The sequence below is a fragment of the Hemiscyllium ocellatum genome, chromosome 21 (assembly GCF_020745735.1).
Source record: "Hemiscyllium ocellatum isolate sHemOce1 chromosome 21, sHemOce1.pat.X.cur, whole genome shotgun sequence".
Lineage (NCBI taxonomy): Eukaryota > Metazoa > Chordata > Chondrichthyes > Orectolobiformes > Hemiscylliidae > Hemiscyllium > Hemiscyllium ocellatum.
The window spans coordinates 20,298,993-20,317,559 of NC_083421.1; the positions used below are offsets into that span (position 1 = coordinate 20,298,993).

General features: G+C 44.9%; 1 protein-coding gene across 1 annotated transcript in view; it reads right to left on the bottom strand.

Annotated features, from left to right (window-relative positions):
* The window catches only part of LOC132825790 (TRAF3-interacting protein 1-like), a 262,419-nt gene that overhangs the window by 13,177 nt on the left and 230,675 nt on the right, over positions 1–18,567 (bottom strand). Inside the window, exons 5-7 of the mRNA XM_060841267.1 lie at positions 15,534–15,812; positions 11,496–11,581; positions 1,323–1,480 (exon numbers count right to left, since the gene is read on the bottom strand). Of these exons, the coding sequence (XP_060697250.1) occupies positions 1,323–1,480; positions 11,496–11,581; positions 15,534–15,812 (523 nt within the window). The remainder of the gene's footprint in view (positions 1–1,322; positions 1,481–11,495; positions 11,582–15,533; positions 15,813–18,567) is intronic.

Below are 18,567 nucleotides of genomic sequence, written 5' to 3' on the forward strand. Positions count from 1 at the left end.
CAGACACTGGGGTGGGAGTGGGAGTGAGACATATACCTGGCGATGTCAACTATCCCTGTCTGGGTCCTAAGTCCGTGTCAGGGTGCACAAAAGCTGATTGCGGGAGTGCTCCCCATTCCCCTTGGACTTCATGGCCTTTCTGGGGTGGCTGAAGTCACCATCCAACCTGGCCTGCACTGGCAAGGGGCAGTTAGAACCAATGTTTTGGTATGATAATTGGATTCTAGCAGACTGGTACAGATTGTTGGTGCCGCATAACCATCTGTCTTAGTGCGGCTGAGTATAAATCAAAGACCTCATGATAATCTCAGTGCTCTATTCATTCATCACGTCCTCCCCTCCTATTATATTATAGATTATTCAGAAAGTAAGGAAGTGAATTCACAGCCTATTGATGAAATGGATGAGAACACTAGCCGATAATGTGAGGAGTGAGACAAAGGTATCTCTGCTCTGCATTTTCACTGATTGCTCACCCAGAACATGAACAAAAAGCACCAGTCTCCTGACTGGGGACCTACAGTCCCTCAGTGTCAGGCTGGATTCTGTCTAGCCAGTGTGACAATGTAAAGTTCAGAACTTTAGTAACTTCATGGATTGAAAGAATTAACAATAACTCTGACTGGAATAAACTGTTCATTGAGATGAAAGTGACAAGAAAAACTGTTTTAAGAGAATTAAAACCAATATGTGAATTAACCATCTCTGGGAAGAAGCAACATAAACAATCTATTCCCTGGGAGAGAGGAGATAACAACTGCTTGACAAGCTGCAGCTTCATGACAAATGGGTAATTAAGTCTGTGTGCAGAACAAATGTTCTGAAGCAAAGGAGTTAATTGCAGGAAAAGCCATCCCCAAATGTAACAAGGAACAGGCAGCTACCTCTGGTAAGAAGGCAAACTACAAACTTGGGGGTCTTCAGAAGTATAGTCAATGTTGGGGACTAAAGACTCTATAGAATCATTAATAATGTCACATCATAAACTTGAGAAAGAGAAAAATTGTATAAGAATCCCACAAAAGAACAAGTCAGTAGCAGAACTTTGAAGATCAACACCACACAAGGATTTGAAACCTGGATACTTCCAGACAGACATTGTTGGCTGAAATCCTGGCCAGATTCCATCATTAATTGAGTAATAGCCAAGTTGGGTTGTGAGGCTTAACTAACTTACTTACTTGAGGGATCTTATTTTGGTTGCTTCAGGCAACAAGGATAAAATCATTATTTCAGTATTGTATGTCTGTCAGATATCTTAAGCAGCCAAATTAAAGGTGACTTGTGGTGATTTACCCACAACACCAGAGAGAGGCACATACTTGTTGAGGTCCCTGGGGTTGTGGAACAGATAGCGTCCAGCTTGCTCGTATCCAATAACCTGAAGGAAGTCTCGGAAATGGGGCTGGCTCCATAGGCTTGCCACCTCTTTCTCCAACAGTTTAGGGCACACTGTGGGTGGTGACCGGCACTTTTCCAGCTGGAATAGAACAAAGAGCACAAGGGTGACCATTGAGCATCAATCAGATTAAGTGGGACATCAGTAACCTGCTCTGAGTTGTCTCACTGTTTCAGTGAGAGGAATGAAGAGATCATTACACATTCCTGATGATGGGCTTATGCCCGAATCGTCGACTCTCCCGCTCCTCAGATGCTGCCTGACCTTCTGTGCTTCTCCAGCGCCACACTTTTCGACTGTGAAGATCATGACTTCTACAAGATTGCTTGTTGAGTAAATATCAGAGAAGCAGATGAGCCATTCCACACTCTGTCTTGTACTTCTGAATCATACCAACCCAGCACTGAAGGTAGACCCCTAACCTGTTCCCTGAGGTCAGACCTGGGTATCTGGGTTAATAGCTGAGTGATAACACAGGATGATCTGCTATAACGCAGTTGTGTTCCTCCGCAAACTCCTGCTGTCAAAAATCACACTATGGAAACTATAGAAACTCGCACTGCAGATGATCACTAATAGGAAATTGCTTTACCTGTTCAGTAGAAAGTTCCAAACAACATCCACAATTCGTCAATCACATTATGGCCAATTCACGCTAACAAAAAAGTGTGTTAAAGCAAAATGCCCTGCACTCCAGCAGCACAATTTGGCTATAATGCTGCTGAAGAATTAGGGAAGAATATTTTTGAAATTATTATTGCCGTTTGCAATAGTGCGGTTCCAGTGGGGATCAGGTTACATGCTTCATTGTGCACACCCACTGGAGACTGTGCCTTTCTGCGCTGGTCTTTGTGCCGGCCACTGAGCAGCCTTTCTGTGTGAGGTACTGTTCAGACAGCAGCTTCCTTACATTTTGTAAATGTACTGTGCTAAATTAACTTTTGTTTCATGAACAAATATGATTTCAACCTTCACTCAGGCTGTGCTTTACTGTGCATTAGACTTGTGGGAGATTTTGGAGTGACTGTGAATGATATTTTTTGCTACTCTGCCTCTAAGCCCACTTTTCCCAAAGGCCCCATTATTTCTATTAAGCAATTTCTATTAAGCTAAGTATCATTGGAACACAATTACAGCATTGTAGGAGAACTAACTGTACCACTAGACTATTGCCTCCATATATATGAAGCAATGTTCACACCTCCTGCTCACAAATCTCACCCCCTGGCAGCATCACCTCTGTCATTATTTGTTATGTTGACTACTGTTTATCTCTTGTCTAGAACTGGGATTGCCATTTAAAAACAAGAAGTCAATTACTGAAAACTGAGATAAGGAATGATTTGGAGATGCCGGTGTTGGACTGGGGTGTACAAAGTTAAAAATCACACAACACCAGGGTATCGTCCAACAGGTTTAATTGGAAGCACTAGCTTTCGAAGCGTCGTTGATGAAGGAGTGTTGCTCTGAAAGCTAGTGTGCTTCCAATTAAACCTGTTGGACTATAACATGGTGTTGTGTGATTTTTAACTGAGATAAGGAAAATCTTTTTCTCTCACAGAGGATCATGAATCTTTGGAACTCTCTCTCTCTTAGGTTGGGGAAGGAAGGGTCCTTGAATCTATTTAAGGCAAAGGTAGATAAATTGTTGAGAAGCAAAGGGGGAAATGAAAGGTTATTGAGCGTAGGGAGGGAATGTAATCTGATAGCCATGATCATATTGAATGGAAGATAAGCCTGAGGGGCAGAGTGGCCTTCTCCATCTCCTATTTCATAGCGTGTATGCAAATTGCTATGTCAACATGTCCAATTTAAAATTTTCCCATCACAACTCCCACGATGTAGCTTAAAGATCTGGTCACCAAATGGTGTTGTGGATTGAAAATCACAAAAATAACCTGTCCCCAGGTATAGCAAAAAAGGGATTTAATGCTTGAATCTTCAAGGTTTAGGACTCTGCGCTGGGCTGGGCTGGGCCATTTGATCTACAGCCTCAGGTACTAAACATCTGACCCCATCCCCCCGCACAACCCCTTAAATATCCAACTCCCATCCCAACATCCAATCCCCGTCACTCTACCCCAATGACCATCCCCCAACACCTGCCAGCACCCGGCCTATATCCCTCCAAACCCTTCCTATTCATATACCCATCCAAATGCCTCTTAAATGTTGCAATTGTACCAGCCTCCACCACATCCTCTGGCAGCTCATTCCATATACGTACCACCCTCTGCGTGAAAATGTTGCCCCTTAGGTCTCTTTTATATCTTCTCCCCCTCACCCTAAACCTATGCCCTCTAGTTCTGGACTCCCCGACCCCAGGGAAAAGATTTTGCCTATTTATCCTATCCCTGCCCCTCATAATTTTGTAAACCTCGATAAGGTCACCCCTCAGTCTACGACTTGCTGATAAACTGTGTTCTTGTATGTCCAAGAGTGATGAAGGATGGACAACAAATGCGGACCTTCCCAGTGAAACAATAAGAAAATAATCTTCATCACATCATAAATCCTACCTCCCCTCTAAGCTTCTTCATAGTCTAAAGTAAGGGATAACACCTCTTAGAATGTATTGTCAGAGCTAAGGGCTGATCCACTCCTGCCTGATTTATGCCCTGCTGAAGACAAGCTTCGTTCCTTTGGGTATCAGGCGATTTTGACCTGTTCTGGAGCCATTGAAAACTGTGCACAATCTGAATAATATACCCACAAACCCTTCTCACCATCCATACTGTTGCTTCATTCCAATTGGACACCTGTGAAGAATGAAGAGTGATCCCATTGAGTTAACCTGCTTTATCCTTAACTTGATCCCCATCCCAACAATACAACTGTGGTTGCGTACACATGAAGGCACATCTGCTGCCCGCAGTCCTAACGCACTAAGCTATCTAAGTCAGTCCAAATACCTGTGCACAACACTGTCCCATCTAAGGAAGAAAAAACAATCTCCCATTGTACAGTTGAAACGTTGAGCCTCATACACATGGTGGCACCTTTGGTTGGATTATTGAGCTACATCGATGACATGTTCTGAGGGCTTAATTGCAACAACAACTAGCACTGCATATAGCCTTTAACATCAAAAACCATTCCACGGCTTTTCAGGGAGTATAAGGTGAAGGAGATTGGGTATGGTAGGAGAGAATGAGAAAGATACTCACAAACAAAAACAGAAATTGCTGGAAAAATTCATTAGGTGTGGCAGCATCTGTGGAGAGAAAATAGAATTGATGTTTCGGGTCCAGTGACCCTTCTTCAGAAAGCCGATCACAACCTTGGTCAAAGAACGTACAATACAGGAGGCTTTTCAAGGAAGAAGGGGGAGGTAGTTCTTTGGTGGGAGAGGGGCTGAATTGTCTAGGGTCTTGTGGGGGGTGGGGCTTGGCCATTTAATGTTGGAGTGGAAGAAGGGAGATGGATATAAGGCTAACATCAGGACATTGGAGAGGTGGTGAGGGAATGTACAGCCTGCGGTACTGCAGGGAGATGGCTATCTGTCTCCTCCAGAACCATTCATTCCTGGGTTCATAATTCTGCAGATGTTGAAAATCTGAAATATCATCAGAAACTTCTGGAAAACTCAGCTGTCCTAGCAGCATCTGTGGACAGAGAAACAGAGTTACCATTTCAGTTGATTTTTCATCGGCTGGAAACAACTATTCTTGGTTTAAACAAATGTAGAAGTGGGGGAAAAAGAGGGCGCAAAAGGGACAAAAAAATGATCTGTGTTGGGATCAAAGTAAGGACTAATGAAATGATGGAAGAACTGAAAATGCAAACACAAATTGTTTCCTAGACTGAAAGTGAGAGAGTTAAAGAGAAAGAGAAAGGAAGAAAAGTATACAACTAAACAGGGTACGAGAGCCTATTGGGAACTTGGACCTGTTTCTGTAAATGTATAATACATCACAGAGTGAACACTTATCTTTATAATAGTGGCATGGGGCATTTGATCATGTTCAGGTATTAAGAAAGCTATCTTTCTGTTATTTATTTGCCCAATAAATAACATTTACTCTTTGTTGATTTTAGTTTGTCTGCTGTACTCAAAGCCTTGGAACTTCAAATCATTTTCTGTGATTGTTTGAGCCACTGAGAATCTAGATATCTTTTTAAAAATTACCAGTCTCTACAGGTCTTCATATCATATCAAATATTAGATCAGCAGCCCATTTGGTTGGTAGCTGTTGGTGAAAAGTTTGCTTTGCTCATTTAAACCTGTTATTGACCGGTCTATGTTTCTTTAATTACGCCTTCCTTACTTATTTCATCATCAAACTGTTTCTCTTCACGCAAATGTGCTTTCAACATTTTCTAATTTTAATCTAAATCAGCAAATTTGCAGACAATACAATACTAGGTGGCAGGCAGATTGTGAGAGGGATACAAACAGTTTACAGAGAAATCTGGATAGGTTAAGGAAGTGGGCAAAAAGTTGGCAAATGATGTATAATCTGGGAAAATGCAAAGTTGTTAATTTTGCAAGGGATACCAAAACAACGGGGTGATATTTAAATGGAGGGCAAGTGTAGAAAACTGTTACACATAGGGACCTGGGGGTTCTTGTGCATGAAATACAGAAAGCTAGCACACAGGGGCAGCAGGTCATCAGGAAGGGGAATGGAATGTTGGCCCTTATTTCAAGGAGCTTAGACTGTAAGAGTAGGGAAGTCTTACTGCAGCTGGGGAGACCACATCTGGAATACTGTGAGCAGTTTTGGTCCCCTTATTTAAGTGAAGACATTGTTTCATTGGAGGTAGCTCAGGGAAGGATCACTGGGATGATCCCTGGTAAAGATGGATTGACTTATGAGCAAAGACTAAACAAGTTGGAACTTTTGTCATTGTAGTTTAAAAGAATGAGAGTGACCTCGTTGAAACATAGAGGATTCTTAAGGGGCTTGACCGGGTAAATACTGAGAGGATGTTTCCCCTCATGGGAGAATCTAGAACCAGAGAGTACAGTCTCAGAATAAAACAGTGCCAATTTAAGCCTGAGATGAGGAGAAATTTCTTCCCTCAGAAAGCTCAGAGTCTTTGGAACTCATTGCCACATGTAGCTGTGGGACAGAGTCCTTGTGATGAAAGGCTCAGAGAGATAAACTCATGATCAGCTGGGGAATCAAAGGTTATAGGAAAAGGGGCAGGGAAGTGGCTGTGAGGAATATCAGATCAACCATGATCATATTGAATGGCAGAAGGGATTTGAGGGCCCAATGGGCGACTCCTGTTCCTATTTCATATGCTCTTTGGTTTAATGGAGAGAATACTGAAAGAAGGATGTTACAAAATCAGACCAATCACCAAATTTATGTTACGATCCAGTTAGTGGACCAATAAGTTTGACTTTCAAAGTAGACAAAGTGTAAGATCCAGAGGACTTAATAAGAGAATAGAACTGTGAGATTTTATGATTTGAACAAACAACAATAATCTTCATTATATAATTCCAGAGCAGTAACAAAATTTACAACACTTATCTAACTTATTCTGAACATCTGGAATTCACATTTGGGAAATAGATGGCTCAAACACTAAACACGATCGAGGCTGATCCCACAGATTTCTCAGTAACTCTTCTCCCCACCCCAGACATTAATGACATGATGGGTCATCGACTGTAATTAAACTTCACAGGGGATCACAGTTCTTCACTTTTGCCAACCTCCATCATTGGCCACCTCACAACTGTTCTGATTGACCACCTTCCTTTCTTTGGTCTAAGCTCCACTGCATTCCAAAACTGCATCCCATAATCACTCACAAGCATAACTCCAGCACCTCACCTACAGATAGCTTCACCGAATCTGTCCGGCCTCAGGTTGCTTCCCCCACCTCCAATCTTTCTGATTTGCATCAAGCAAATACTTTTGTGAGCCTCTCAAACCCCACTCTCAGCTGCAGTGAAGGTGCTTTCTCAGCACCTCAGAACTTCTTCTGAATCCTGATTCTAAAAGGTAGCCACCTACTTATTCCTCAAACCACTTCCTGAGTTCTAACAGTATAGAGCCAGCCTACTGCTACTGACTCTTCAGTGAGTCCCCTACAATGAACCTGTGCAGTTTCACTGTTTTCCCAGCAGTACTAATTGTAGCACTCCGAACACAGAGTCTGCTTCTACCTTTAGACTCATAGAGTCATAGAGATGTACAGCACAGAAACAGACCCTTCGGTCCAACCCGTCCATGCCGACCAGATATCCCAACCCAAACTAGTCCCACCTGCCAACACCCGGCCCATATCCCTCCAAACCCTTCCTATTCATATACCCATCCAAATGCCTTTTAAATGTTACAATTGTACCAGCCTCCACCACTTCCTCTGGCAGCTCATTCCATACACGTACCACCCTCTGTGTGAAAAAGTTGCCCCTGAGGCCTCTTTTATATCTTTCCCCTCTCACCCTAAACCTATGCCTTCTCATTCTGGATTGCCCCACCCCAGAGAAAAGACTTTGTCTATTTATCCTATCCATACCCCTCATAATTTTGTAAATCTCTATAAGGTCATCCCTCAGCCTCCGACGCTCCAGGGAAAACAGCCCCAGCCTGTTCAGCCTCTCCTTGTAGCTCAAATCCTCCAACCCTGGAAACATCCTTGTAAATCGTTTCTGAACCCTTTCAAGTTTCACAACATCTTTCCGATAGGAAGGAGACCAGGATTGCACGTAATATTCCAACAGTGGCCTAACCAATGTCCTGTACAGCTGCAACATGACCTCCCAACTCCTGTACTCAATGCTCTGACCAATAAAGGAAAGCATATCAAATGCCTTCTTCACTATCCTATCTACCTGCAACTCCAATTTCAAGAAGCTATGAACCTGCACTCCAAGATCTTTCTGTGTTCTCTGTGTTGTTCTTTGTTGTACTCTATGTCTTTTCCAAATAACTGCCCTTTGAACTCCTCTGCAGTGCCTCCCAAATTGTGCATAAGATTATAAAACCATAAACCTAGGAGCAAAAATAGGCCATTAAGTCCACTGAGTCTGCCATTCCATCAGATCATTGCCAAAACAACCCCCAACCACTCCCTTTCTGACATGATCACCCTTGGCCTCCTCCATTGCCAAAACAAACCCTATTGGAGGAACAACACCTCATTTTCCACCTGTGCAGCCTACAGCCTGGAGGACTCAACACTGATTTCTCCAATTTCAAATAACCTCCCTCTCCATCCCCTGACTCCCTTCTCAGCCCCTCCCTCTCCCTTCCCCTGCTCCCTGCCATCAACTGGATTCACTCCACCCATTGACCATCCAGGTCATACCCTCTCCCTGTCTTCACCTATCCCCACTTCACCATCCTGCCCCCGCCAGCCCCTTTATCTGCAGCTCCTCCCCCCCAACCATCCTGAAGAAGGGTTACACCCGGAACATCGACTTCTCTAGCTCCTGACTTGCGTGTTCTTCCAGCCTCCTGCCTGTCTACATTGGAATCCAGCATCTGCAGTTTTTTTTGTCTCATTCCAGAGATCATGGCTGATCTGATAACACTCAACTTCACTTCCCTGTCTTTTCCCTATAACCCTTGATGTCTTTACTGAGTAAAATTCTGTCCAGCTCAACATATCCTCAATGACCTTACCTTGACAGCCCTTAGCGGTAAAACACTTCACAAATTCACTATCCTCTGAGATGAAATAATCCCCCGCATCAAAATCTTAGAGTGCAAACCCTTATTCTGAGATTATCCATTCTGGCCAAGACTCTCCTACAAGGTACAACTTACTCAAGCACACCTCATAAGACCCTCATTACCCAGCATTAGCCTTCTCTGGGGGACTGTCTCCATTGCCAGAACATTGTGTATCGGCTGTAACCTGTCTTCAAGTCCTGAGAAAGGGTTTACACCCAAAACATTGACCTCTCCACCTCCTGATGCTGCCTGGCTTGCTGCGTACTTCCAGCCTCCTGCCTGTCTACCTTAGATTGAAGTATCTGCAGATTTTATTTGTCATTAACATAACTGGCCTGTAGCTACCTGTCTTTCTGTCTCCTTCCCTTTTTAAATAAAGATGTTAGCTTGGCAGCTTTCCGATCTGAGACTGTTCCAGAATCTAAGCGTTTCTGGGAGATTAGTGCCAGAGCATCCATTAGCTCTGTAGCTATTCCCTATCATATCTCAGGACACATCCCATCACACCCAGAGCACTTATCAGTCTTCACCCCCATTGTTCCACTATCTCTTTTTCTTCCCCTCCTTTTGCATGTTGATTATTTATTAATTTTGGAATGCTATTAGTGTCTTCTATTGCAAAAACTGATGGAATGTATTCATTCAACTCCTCTGCCATTTCCTGGTTGGCCAGTATTATTTCTCCAGATTCTTTCTCTGAGGGTCCTATGCTCACATTGGCTTCCCTTTTCCTTTTCATCTATCCAAAAACATCTTGCTGTTTATCTTGGTATTACTTGCAAGCTTTTTGACTGACTAACTTATTGGAAACCTTTCAATAAGCCACTTATCAATTGCTAGGTAGAACTAGCAACTCTTGGAAATGTTTGATCCATAAATGTTATGATCGCTTCTTCAGTTAAAAAAAGTGACGTACCCATCATCACCAACATTCATGACTTATCCCTGTGGGCGCAGAGTAAATCCACCAGCTTCTTCCTCTGGAGAGACAGGAACCCATCACCAATCATAGAATTCCTATGTAGAAAAGGAAACCAAGGGTTCCCCTTGTCCTTACCTACCATCCCAACCAGTATCCACACCCAGAAGATCATCAACCGCCATTTCCAATACCTCCAGCGAGATGCCACCGCCAGACACATATTCCCTTCCTGAATCCTGATGAAGGGCTCCTGCCCAAAATGTTGTTTTTCCTGCTCCTTGGATGCTGCCTGACCTGCTGTGCTTTTCCAGCCCCACCTTCTGCAGGGCACCATTCCCTTCAGGTCACCTTCGTTTACTCATCCTTCACTCCCAACACCAACACCACCACCACCCACCAACCACCACTCCCCCCTACCCCACCCCTCTTCCCAACAGCCCCACGGCACTTTCCTCTGCAGCTACTGAAAGTGTAACACCTGGCCATTTACCTTCTCCCTCCTCAGAATCCAAGTGCTCAAACATAACTTCCAGGTAAACCAGCACTTTACCTGCACTCCCCACAATTTAGTCTACTGCATTCACTGTTCACAATGTGGTCTCCTCTACATTGGGGAAACGATGTGCAGACCAGGTAACCACTTCACAGAACATCCATGTTATCCCCATAAAAAAAGACCCTGAGCTTCCATTTGCCTGCCACTTTAACACTCCATTCTGTTTCCTGGCTAACATCTCTGTCTCAGGCTTGCTGCAGTGTTCCAGTGTCAGCTGGAAGAGCAACACCTCATTTTGGGCTTGGGGACCCTGCAGCTCTCTGGACTTAATATGGAATTCAATAATTTTAGGGCCTGAACTCTCCTATGTCTTAGCCTCCTACCCCACACACCAGGCCTTGTTATCACATAGTCTGCCATTACACACTACCTGTTGTTAGCCACTAACAGTCTCCATTAACAGCTATTCACCCTCTTAGCTAGATTGTTATCCACTCCATTGTCCATCCAACTATTCTTCTGTCTCTTTGGGCTGTATCCCCACCTATTGCTTACTCCTTATTCCCTTCACCCACCCTATCTTCAACATATAAACCAACATTTTCCTTGTTATCATCAATTCTGAGGAATGGTCACTGGACCCGAAACATTAACTCTAATTTCTCATTACAGATGCTGCCAGACCTGCTGAGCTTTTCAAGCAACTTGTTTTTGCATAGAATTCCCTCATTTGGCACATCAAGTCCACAATGCCCCACTGAAGAGCATCCTACCCAGATATATGCATCCAACTCCCCCCTCCCCCCTATTCCTCTAAAGCTGCATTTCCATTGCCAATCCACCTAGACTGCACATCCCTGGATACTGTGGGCAATTTAGGATGGCCAATCCACCCTAACCTGAATTCATGATGTCTTTCCTGTGGTCACAGAGTAAGTCCCAGAAAGCAATCATTTCTGTAGCACAAAGTAGAGTGGATGACAGTAGCTGCAGATCCTGTGCTTTTGGAACTTGTGGGGGTGAAATGATACCTACCAAATTGATCAGCTGTTCCAGTCGTTCACAGGTCAGTGGCAGAATCCAGATCAAGGCATTCACACACTGAGAGCAGGCACTGAGATCTGAAACCAGCACAAACATATACTCATACATTACCTCATTTAATACAGTGTTTCAGAACACCATGCCTGCATGAGCTCCGTGGCTGCACAGGCAGTGCCCTGGTTTGACATCTTACCTGGCAGCACTCCCTTGGGAATGCATATATCAATCAGCTTGGGTCACCTATCCATGACTAATGGACAAATGGCAGCTCAAGTGATGAGCACTCAGCCACAGAATCTCTCTGTGAAAATTAATCATCATTAATTTAAATCAAAAACCTTTCTCTAGTTTCTGGTCCCATTATCACCCTTTTTCTGAGGCATTGAAGGTAAGATCGCATTTGATGTGTGGGAGGTTTTTAAAGAGAGGTTGGTTAAAGTGCAAGACAGATATGTTCCTGTGAAAATGAGGGGTAGAAATGGCAAGATTAGGGAACCATGGATGACAGGTGAAATTGTGAGACTAGCTAAGAGGAAAAATCAAGCATACATAAGGTCTAGATAACTGAAGAGAAACAAAGCTTTGGAAGAATATTGGGCATGTAGGACCAATCTGAAAAGAGGAATTAAGAGAGCTAAAAGGGGTCATGAGATATCTTAGTAAACAGAGTTAATGAAAACCCCAAAGCTTTTTATTCATTTATAAGGAGCAAGAGGGTAACTAGAGAAAGTGTTGACCCACTCAAGGACAAAGGAGGAAAGTTATGTGTGGAGTCAGAGAAAATGAGTGAGACTCTTAACTAGTACTTTGTGTTGGTATTCACCGAGGAGAGGGACATGACAGATGTTGAGGTTAGGGATGGATGTTTGATTACTCTAGGGCAAGTTGGCATAAGGAGGGAGGAAGTGTTGGGTATTATAAAAGGCATTAAGGCGGACTAGTCCCCAGGTCCTCAGGTTACTGAGGGAAACGAGAGAGGAAATAGCTTGGGCTTTAACGGATATCTTTGCAGCATCCATGAACATGGACTGGAAAAATGCTAATGTTGTCTCCTTGTTTAAGAAAGCAGCAGGGAAGGTTGCAACGCAGGTCAATAGAATGGTCAAAAAGGCATACTCATGCTTTCCTTCATTGGTTGGGGTATTGAGTACAAGAGTTGGCAAGTCATGTTACAGTTGTATAGGACTTCGGTTGGGTCACATTTAGAATACTGCATAAAATTCTGGATGCCACATTACCAGAAGAATGTGGATGCTTTGGAGAGGGTGCAGAGGAGGTGCATGAGGATGTTGCCTGGTATGGAGGATACTAGCTATGAAGACAGTTTGAGTAGATTAGGATTCTTTTCGTTAGAAAGACAGGGGTTGAGGGGGGAGCTGATTGAAGTCTACAAAATCATGAGAGGTATAGACAGGGTGGACAGCAAGAAGCTTTTTCCCAAAGTGGGGGACTCTATTACTAGGAGTCAAGAGTTGAAAGTGAGAGGGGAAAGGTTTAGGGGAGATATGTGTGGAAAGTTCTTTATGCAGAGGGTGGTAGGTGCCTGGAACGCATTGCCAGCGGATGTAGTAGAGGTGTGCACTATAGTGCCATTTAAGATGTATCAGGACAGATACATGAATGAGCAGGGAGCAGAGGGATACAGATCCTTAGAAAATAGGCGACATGTTTTGATAGAGGATCTGGATTGGTGCAGACTTGGAGGGCCAAAGGGCCTGTTCCTGTGCTACAGTCTACAGTCTGTTCATCTCTAACATCTCCCAAAAACTGATCAAGGTCTTCAGCCTGAAACTTTATTTTATCCAGACTTTTAATGTGTTGGGAATGGGATGCAGTGGTAATGTCACTGGGCTGATAACTGGGAGATTGCTGAGGCTCCAATGGCACAAGCTCAAATCCAAAAGTGGCAAAGTAAATGAAAACGACAAATAAAATCTGGAATTGAAAGCTGGGTGTCAGTAATGAACCCGTTTAATTCATTAATGACTTTCAGGGAAGGAAATCTGCTGCCCTTATAAGTCTACCCCCCTTGTAACTCCAGATCCAGAGAAATGTAGTTGACTCTGAACTGCTCTCTGAAGTGGGCGTCAAGAAGCCAATGAGTTCAAGGGTCAATCAATATCACAGAAACTCTACGATGTGGAAACAGGCCTTTGGATCCAACAAGTCCACACCAACCCTCCGAATCCAGATCCAATCCCCTATTACTCTACATTTATTCCTGATTAATGCCCTTAACATACACATCCTTGAACACTATGGGCAATTTCTCATGGCCAATCCACCTGACCTGCACATCTTTGGACTGTGGGAGGAAACCGGAGCACCCAGAGGAAACCCACACGGACAGGGGGAGAATGTGCAAACTCCACACAGACAGTTGCCCGAGGCTGGAATCGAACCCAGGTTCCTGGCACTGAGGCAGCAGTGTTAGCCACTGAGCCACTGTGCCACCCGCAAAAAATGGACTTGCCAGAGACATGCATGTCCCATCAAGAAATAAAGGAAAAAAAACTGCTTAGTACTTTGCAAGTCTTGTCAGAGCCCTTTATAATCACGTTTGTTCTTTTGAGCACAGAGATTTTAATATTTTAATTTACAACACAAATATATGTTACATGCTTTTAAATTTTCTTCTTGAATTCACCACTGTACCTTCATGGAGCTAGCAAAAGATGGCTGGAGTAAGAGATTGTCTTGTGAGGAGTAATTGAGTGTTGCTGGAAAAGGCACAGCAGGTCAGGCAGCAACTGAAGAGCAGGAGAGTTGACATTTTGGGCAGGACCCTTCATCAGGACTGGGGAGGGGCAAGGAAGCTGAGAAATAAAAACGGTGATGGGGGGGTGGGATAGTGAGAGGTGATTGCAGGTAGGAGGTGATTTTGATAGGTTGGTGAGAAGGGCGGAGTGGATAGGTGGTAAGATAGATGGACAGGTAGGTCAGGTCAAGAGAGTGGTGCCGAGTTGGAGGATTGGATCTAGGTTGGGGTGGTGGGTTTTGGAAACTGGTGAGTTCAATGTTGAGACCGTGTGATTGTAAGCTCCCGAGGCGGAAGATGAGGTGCTCCTCTTCCAGTTTGCGGGTGGCCTTGTTCAGGCGGTGGAAGAGGCCCAGAATAGACACGGCATTGGGGGAGTGGGAGGGGGAGTTGAAATGGATGGCCATCAGAAGGTAGGGTTGGTTGGTGCGTACAGACCAGAGATGTTCCCTGAACCAGTTCCCGAGTCTGTACGCAGTCTCTCCGATGTATAGGAGACATCTTGAGAGTAATGGATGTAGTAAATGAGGTTCAAAGATATGCAAGTTAATCTGTGCTGGAGGAATATTGTGATGAGTATTGAATGGACCAGGCCTATGTAAGCCAGAACATAGAAGAAGAGGTGATCTCATAGGAATGTTCAAAGGGTATAGCTGGGTAGATACTGGATGGGTTGTAATGGAGAGTTGACTGAGGGATTTGTATCATAGAATCCCTACAGTGTGGAAGCAGGCTATTTGGTCCACCAAGTTCACACCAACCCTCTGAAAAGCATCCCACATGGCCTGTCCTACCCTACCCCTGTAACCCTGCATTACCCATGGTTAATCCATCTAGCTTGCACACCCCTGGACACGATGGACAATCAAACATGACTAATGCATCTAATCTGTACATCTTTGGACTGTGGGAGGAAACTGTAGAACCCAGAGTTTTCCACACAGACATGGGGAGAATGCAAAATTCCATATAGGCAGACACCCAAAGGTGAAATTAACCCCATGTCCCTTGTGTTGTGAGGTAGCAGTACTAACTATCAAAGCACCATGTTGCCATGAAGGGGGTTGCAAGGATATTTTTAGGTGGTGGGTTATAGAATGAAGTTCCTGGTAAATGAAACAGGGCAGAGTGAGGGTATTGGAGTGTACTGGAATGTACAGTGTTGGTATTGGAACATCTTCAAGGTTATTTTGGGGTGACAGATTAGATATAGCTAAAACAGACACAAAACAATCGGACAGAGGGCTGAGTATAAAATATCTGATACTGACCAATCAGAGCAGCGATGGCTTGTTGTGCTATACCAAGCAGCCTATCTGGATTCCAGTAAGGGAAGATTACAGCCACAGGGTGAGCATGGGAAATGGGGACTGTAGACAGACTCGAAACATCGCCCATTCCTGCTTGTTCACATGTCATTAAGGAGGTTCTGTCTCCCATTTTGGATGGTTCTGGTGCCAGGTACTGAAAGCGAAATCCCAGTAAATTTAGCATGGACGATACTCCCGGGATTCCAATGATATTCGCAGTCAACTTCACGGTGACATTGTCTGTGGGGAAACGGAAAGATGATCAGAATGAGAAGATGCCAGATGATTCAAACATTGTTGTACAGCCATTACTACTCACAAATTGCCACACACACACAGACACTCTCCCCACTGCCACTCACACACACTCGCCCCACTGCCACTCACACACAGACACTCTCCCCACTGCCACTCACACACACACACTCTCCCCACTGCCACTCACACACAGACACTCTCCCCACTGCCACTCACACACACACTCTCCCCACTGCCACTCACACACAGACACACTCCCTACTGTTACTCACACACAGACATTCGCCCCACTGCCACTCACACACTGCCCCCCTCCCATTGTAACATACACACTGCCACCCTCCCATTACACTTTGCTACTGTAACTCACACACTGCCACCCTCCCATTACACTCTCCTACGGTATCTCACACACTGCCCCCTCCCATTACGCTCTCCTACTGTAACTCACACACTGCCACCCTCACATTACACTCTCCTATTGTAACACACACACTGCCACCCTCCCATTACACTCTCCTACGGTATCTCACACACTGCCCCCTCCCATTACGCTCTCCTACTGTAACTCACACACTGCCACCCTCCCATTACTCTTTCCTACTGTAACTCACACACTGCCACACTCCCACTACACTCTCCTACTGTAATTCAGACACTGCCACCCTCCCATTACAGTCTCCTATTGTAATTCACGCACTGCCACCCTCCCATTACACTCTCCTACTGGAAAGCACACACTGACACCCTCTCAGGACACTCTCAGACTGTAGCTCACGCACTGCCACCTTCCAATTACACTCTCATACTGTATCTCACACACTGGCACACACCCATTACAATATCTGACTTAAACTCACACACTGCCACCCTCCCATTACACTCTCCAATTGTAATTCACTCACTGCCACCCTCCATTACACTCCCCTATTGTAACCCACACACTGCCACCTCCCAATTACACTCTCCTACTGTAACTTTCACACTGCCACCCTCCCATTACACTCTCCTACTGTAACTCACACTGCCACCCTCCCATTACACTTTCCTATTATAACTCACACAGTGCTACACTCCCATTACACTCTCCTACTGTAACTCACACACTGCTACACTCCCATTACACTCTGCTACTGTAACTCACACACTGACACCCTCCCATTACACTCTCTGACTGTAACTCAGACACTGCCACCCTCCCATTACACTCTCCTACTGCCACCCTCCCATTACACTCTCCCACTGTAACACACACTGCCACCCTCCCATTACAGTCTCCTATTGTAATTCACGCATTGCCACCCTCCCATTACACTCTCCTATTGTAACTCACACACTACTAACCTCCCATTACACTATCCTACTGGAAAGCACACACTGACACCCTCTCAGGACACTCTCAGACTGTAGCTCACGTACTGCCACCCTCCCATTACACTCTCCTACTGTATCTCACACACTGCCACACACCCATTATACTCTCTGACTGAAACTCGCACACTGCCACCCTCCCATTACACTCCCCTACTGTATCTCACTGTCTGCCACACACCATTACAATATCTGACTTAAACTCACACACTGCCGCCCTCCCATTGCACTCTCCTATTGTAACCCACACACTGCCACCCCCCAATTACACTCTCCTACTGTAACTTTCACAATGCCATCCTCACATTACATCTCCAACTGTAACTCACCCACTGCCCCCTCCCATTACACTCTCCTATTGTAACTCACACACAGCCCCCCTCCCATTCCACTCATCTATTGTAACACACGCACTGCCACCCTCCCATTACACTCTCCTATTGTAACTCACACACAGCCCCCCTCCCATTACACTCTCCTATTGTAATTCACACACTGCCACCCTCCCATTACACTCTCCTATTGTAACTCACTCACTGCCACCCTCCCATTACACTCTCCTACTGTAACTCACACACTGCCACCCTCCCATTACACTCCCCTAATGTAACTCACACACTGCCCCCTCCCATTACACTCTCCTACTGTAACTCACATACAGCTCACTTTCCATTACACTCATCTATTGTAACACAAACACTGCCCGCCTCCCATTACACTCTTCTATTGTAACATACGCAATGCCACACTCCCATTCCACTCTCTGACTGCAACTCCCACACTGTCACCCTCCCATTACACTCCCCTATTGTAACCCACACACTGCCACCCCCAATTACACTCTCCTACTGTAACTTTCATACTGCCACCCTCCCATTACATCTCCAACTGTAACTCATCCACTGCCCCCTGCCATTACACTCTCCTATTGTAACTCACAAACAGCCCCCCTCCCGTTATACTCTGCTACTGTATCTCACACACTGCCACACCCCCATTACACTCTCTGACTAAAACTCACACACTGCCACCCTCCCATTACAGTCTCGTATTGTAATTCACGCACTGCCACCCTCTCATTACACTCTCCTATTGTAACTCACACACTACTACCCTCCCATTACACTCTCCTACTTTAACTCTCACACTGGCAGCCTCCCATCACAATCTACTACTGGAACTCACAACATGCCCCCTCCAATTACACTTATCTATTGTAACACACACACTGCCACACTCCCATTACACTCTCCTACTGTAACTCACGCACTGCCACCTTCCCATTACACTCTCCTACTGTATCTCACATAATGACACCCTCCTATGACACTCTCCGACTGTAACTCACACACTGCCACCCTCCCAT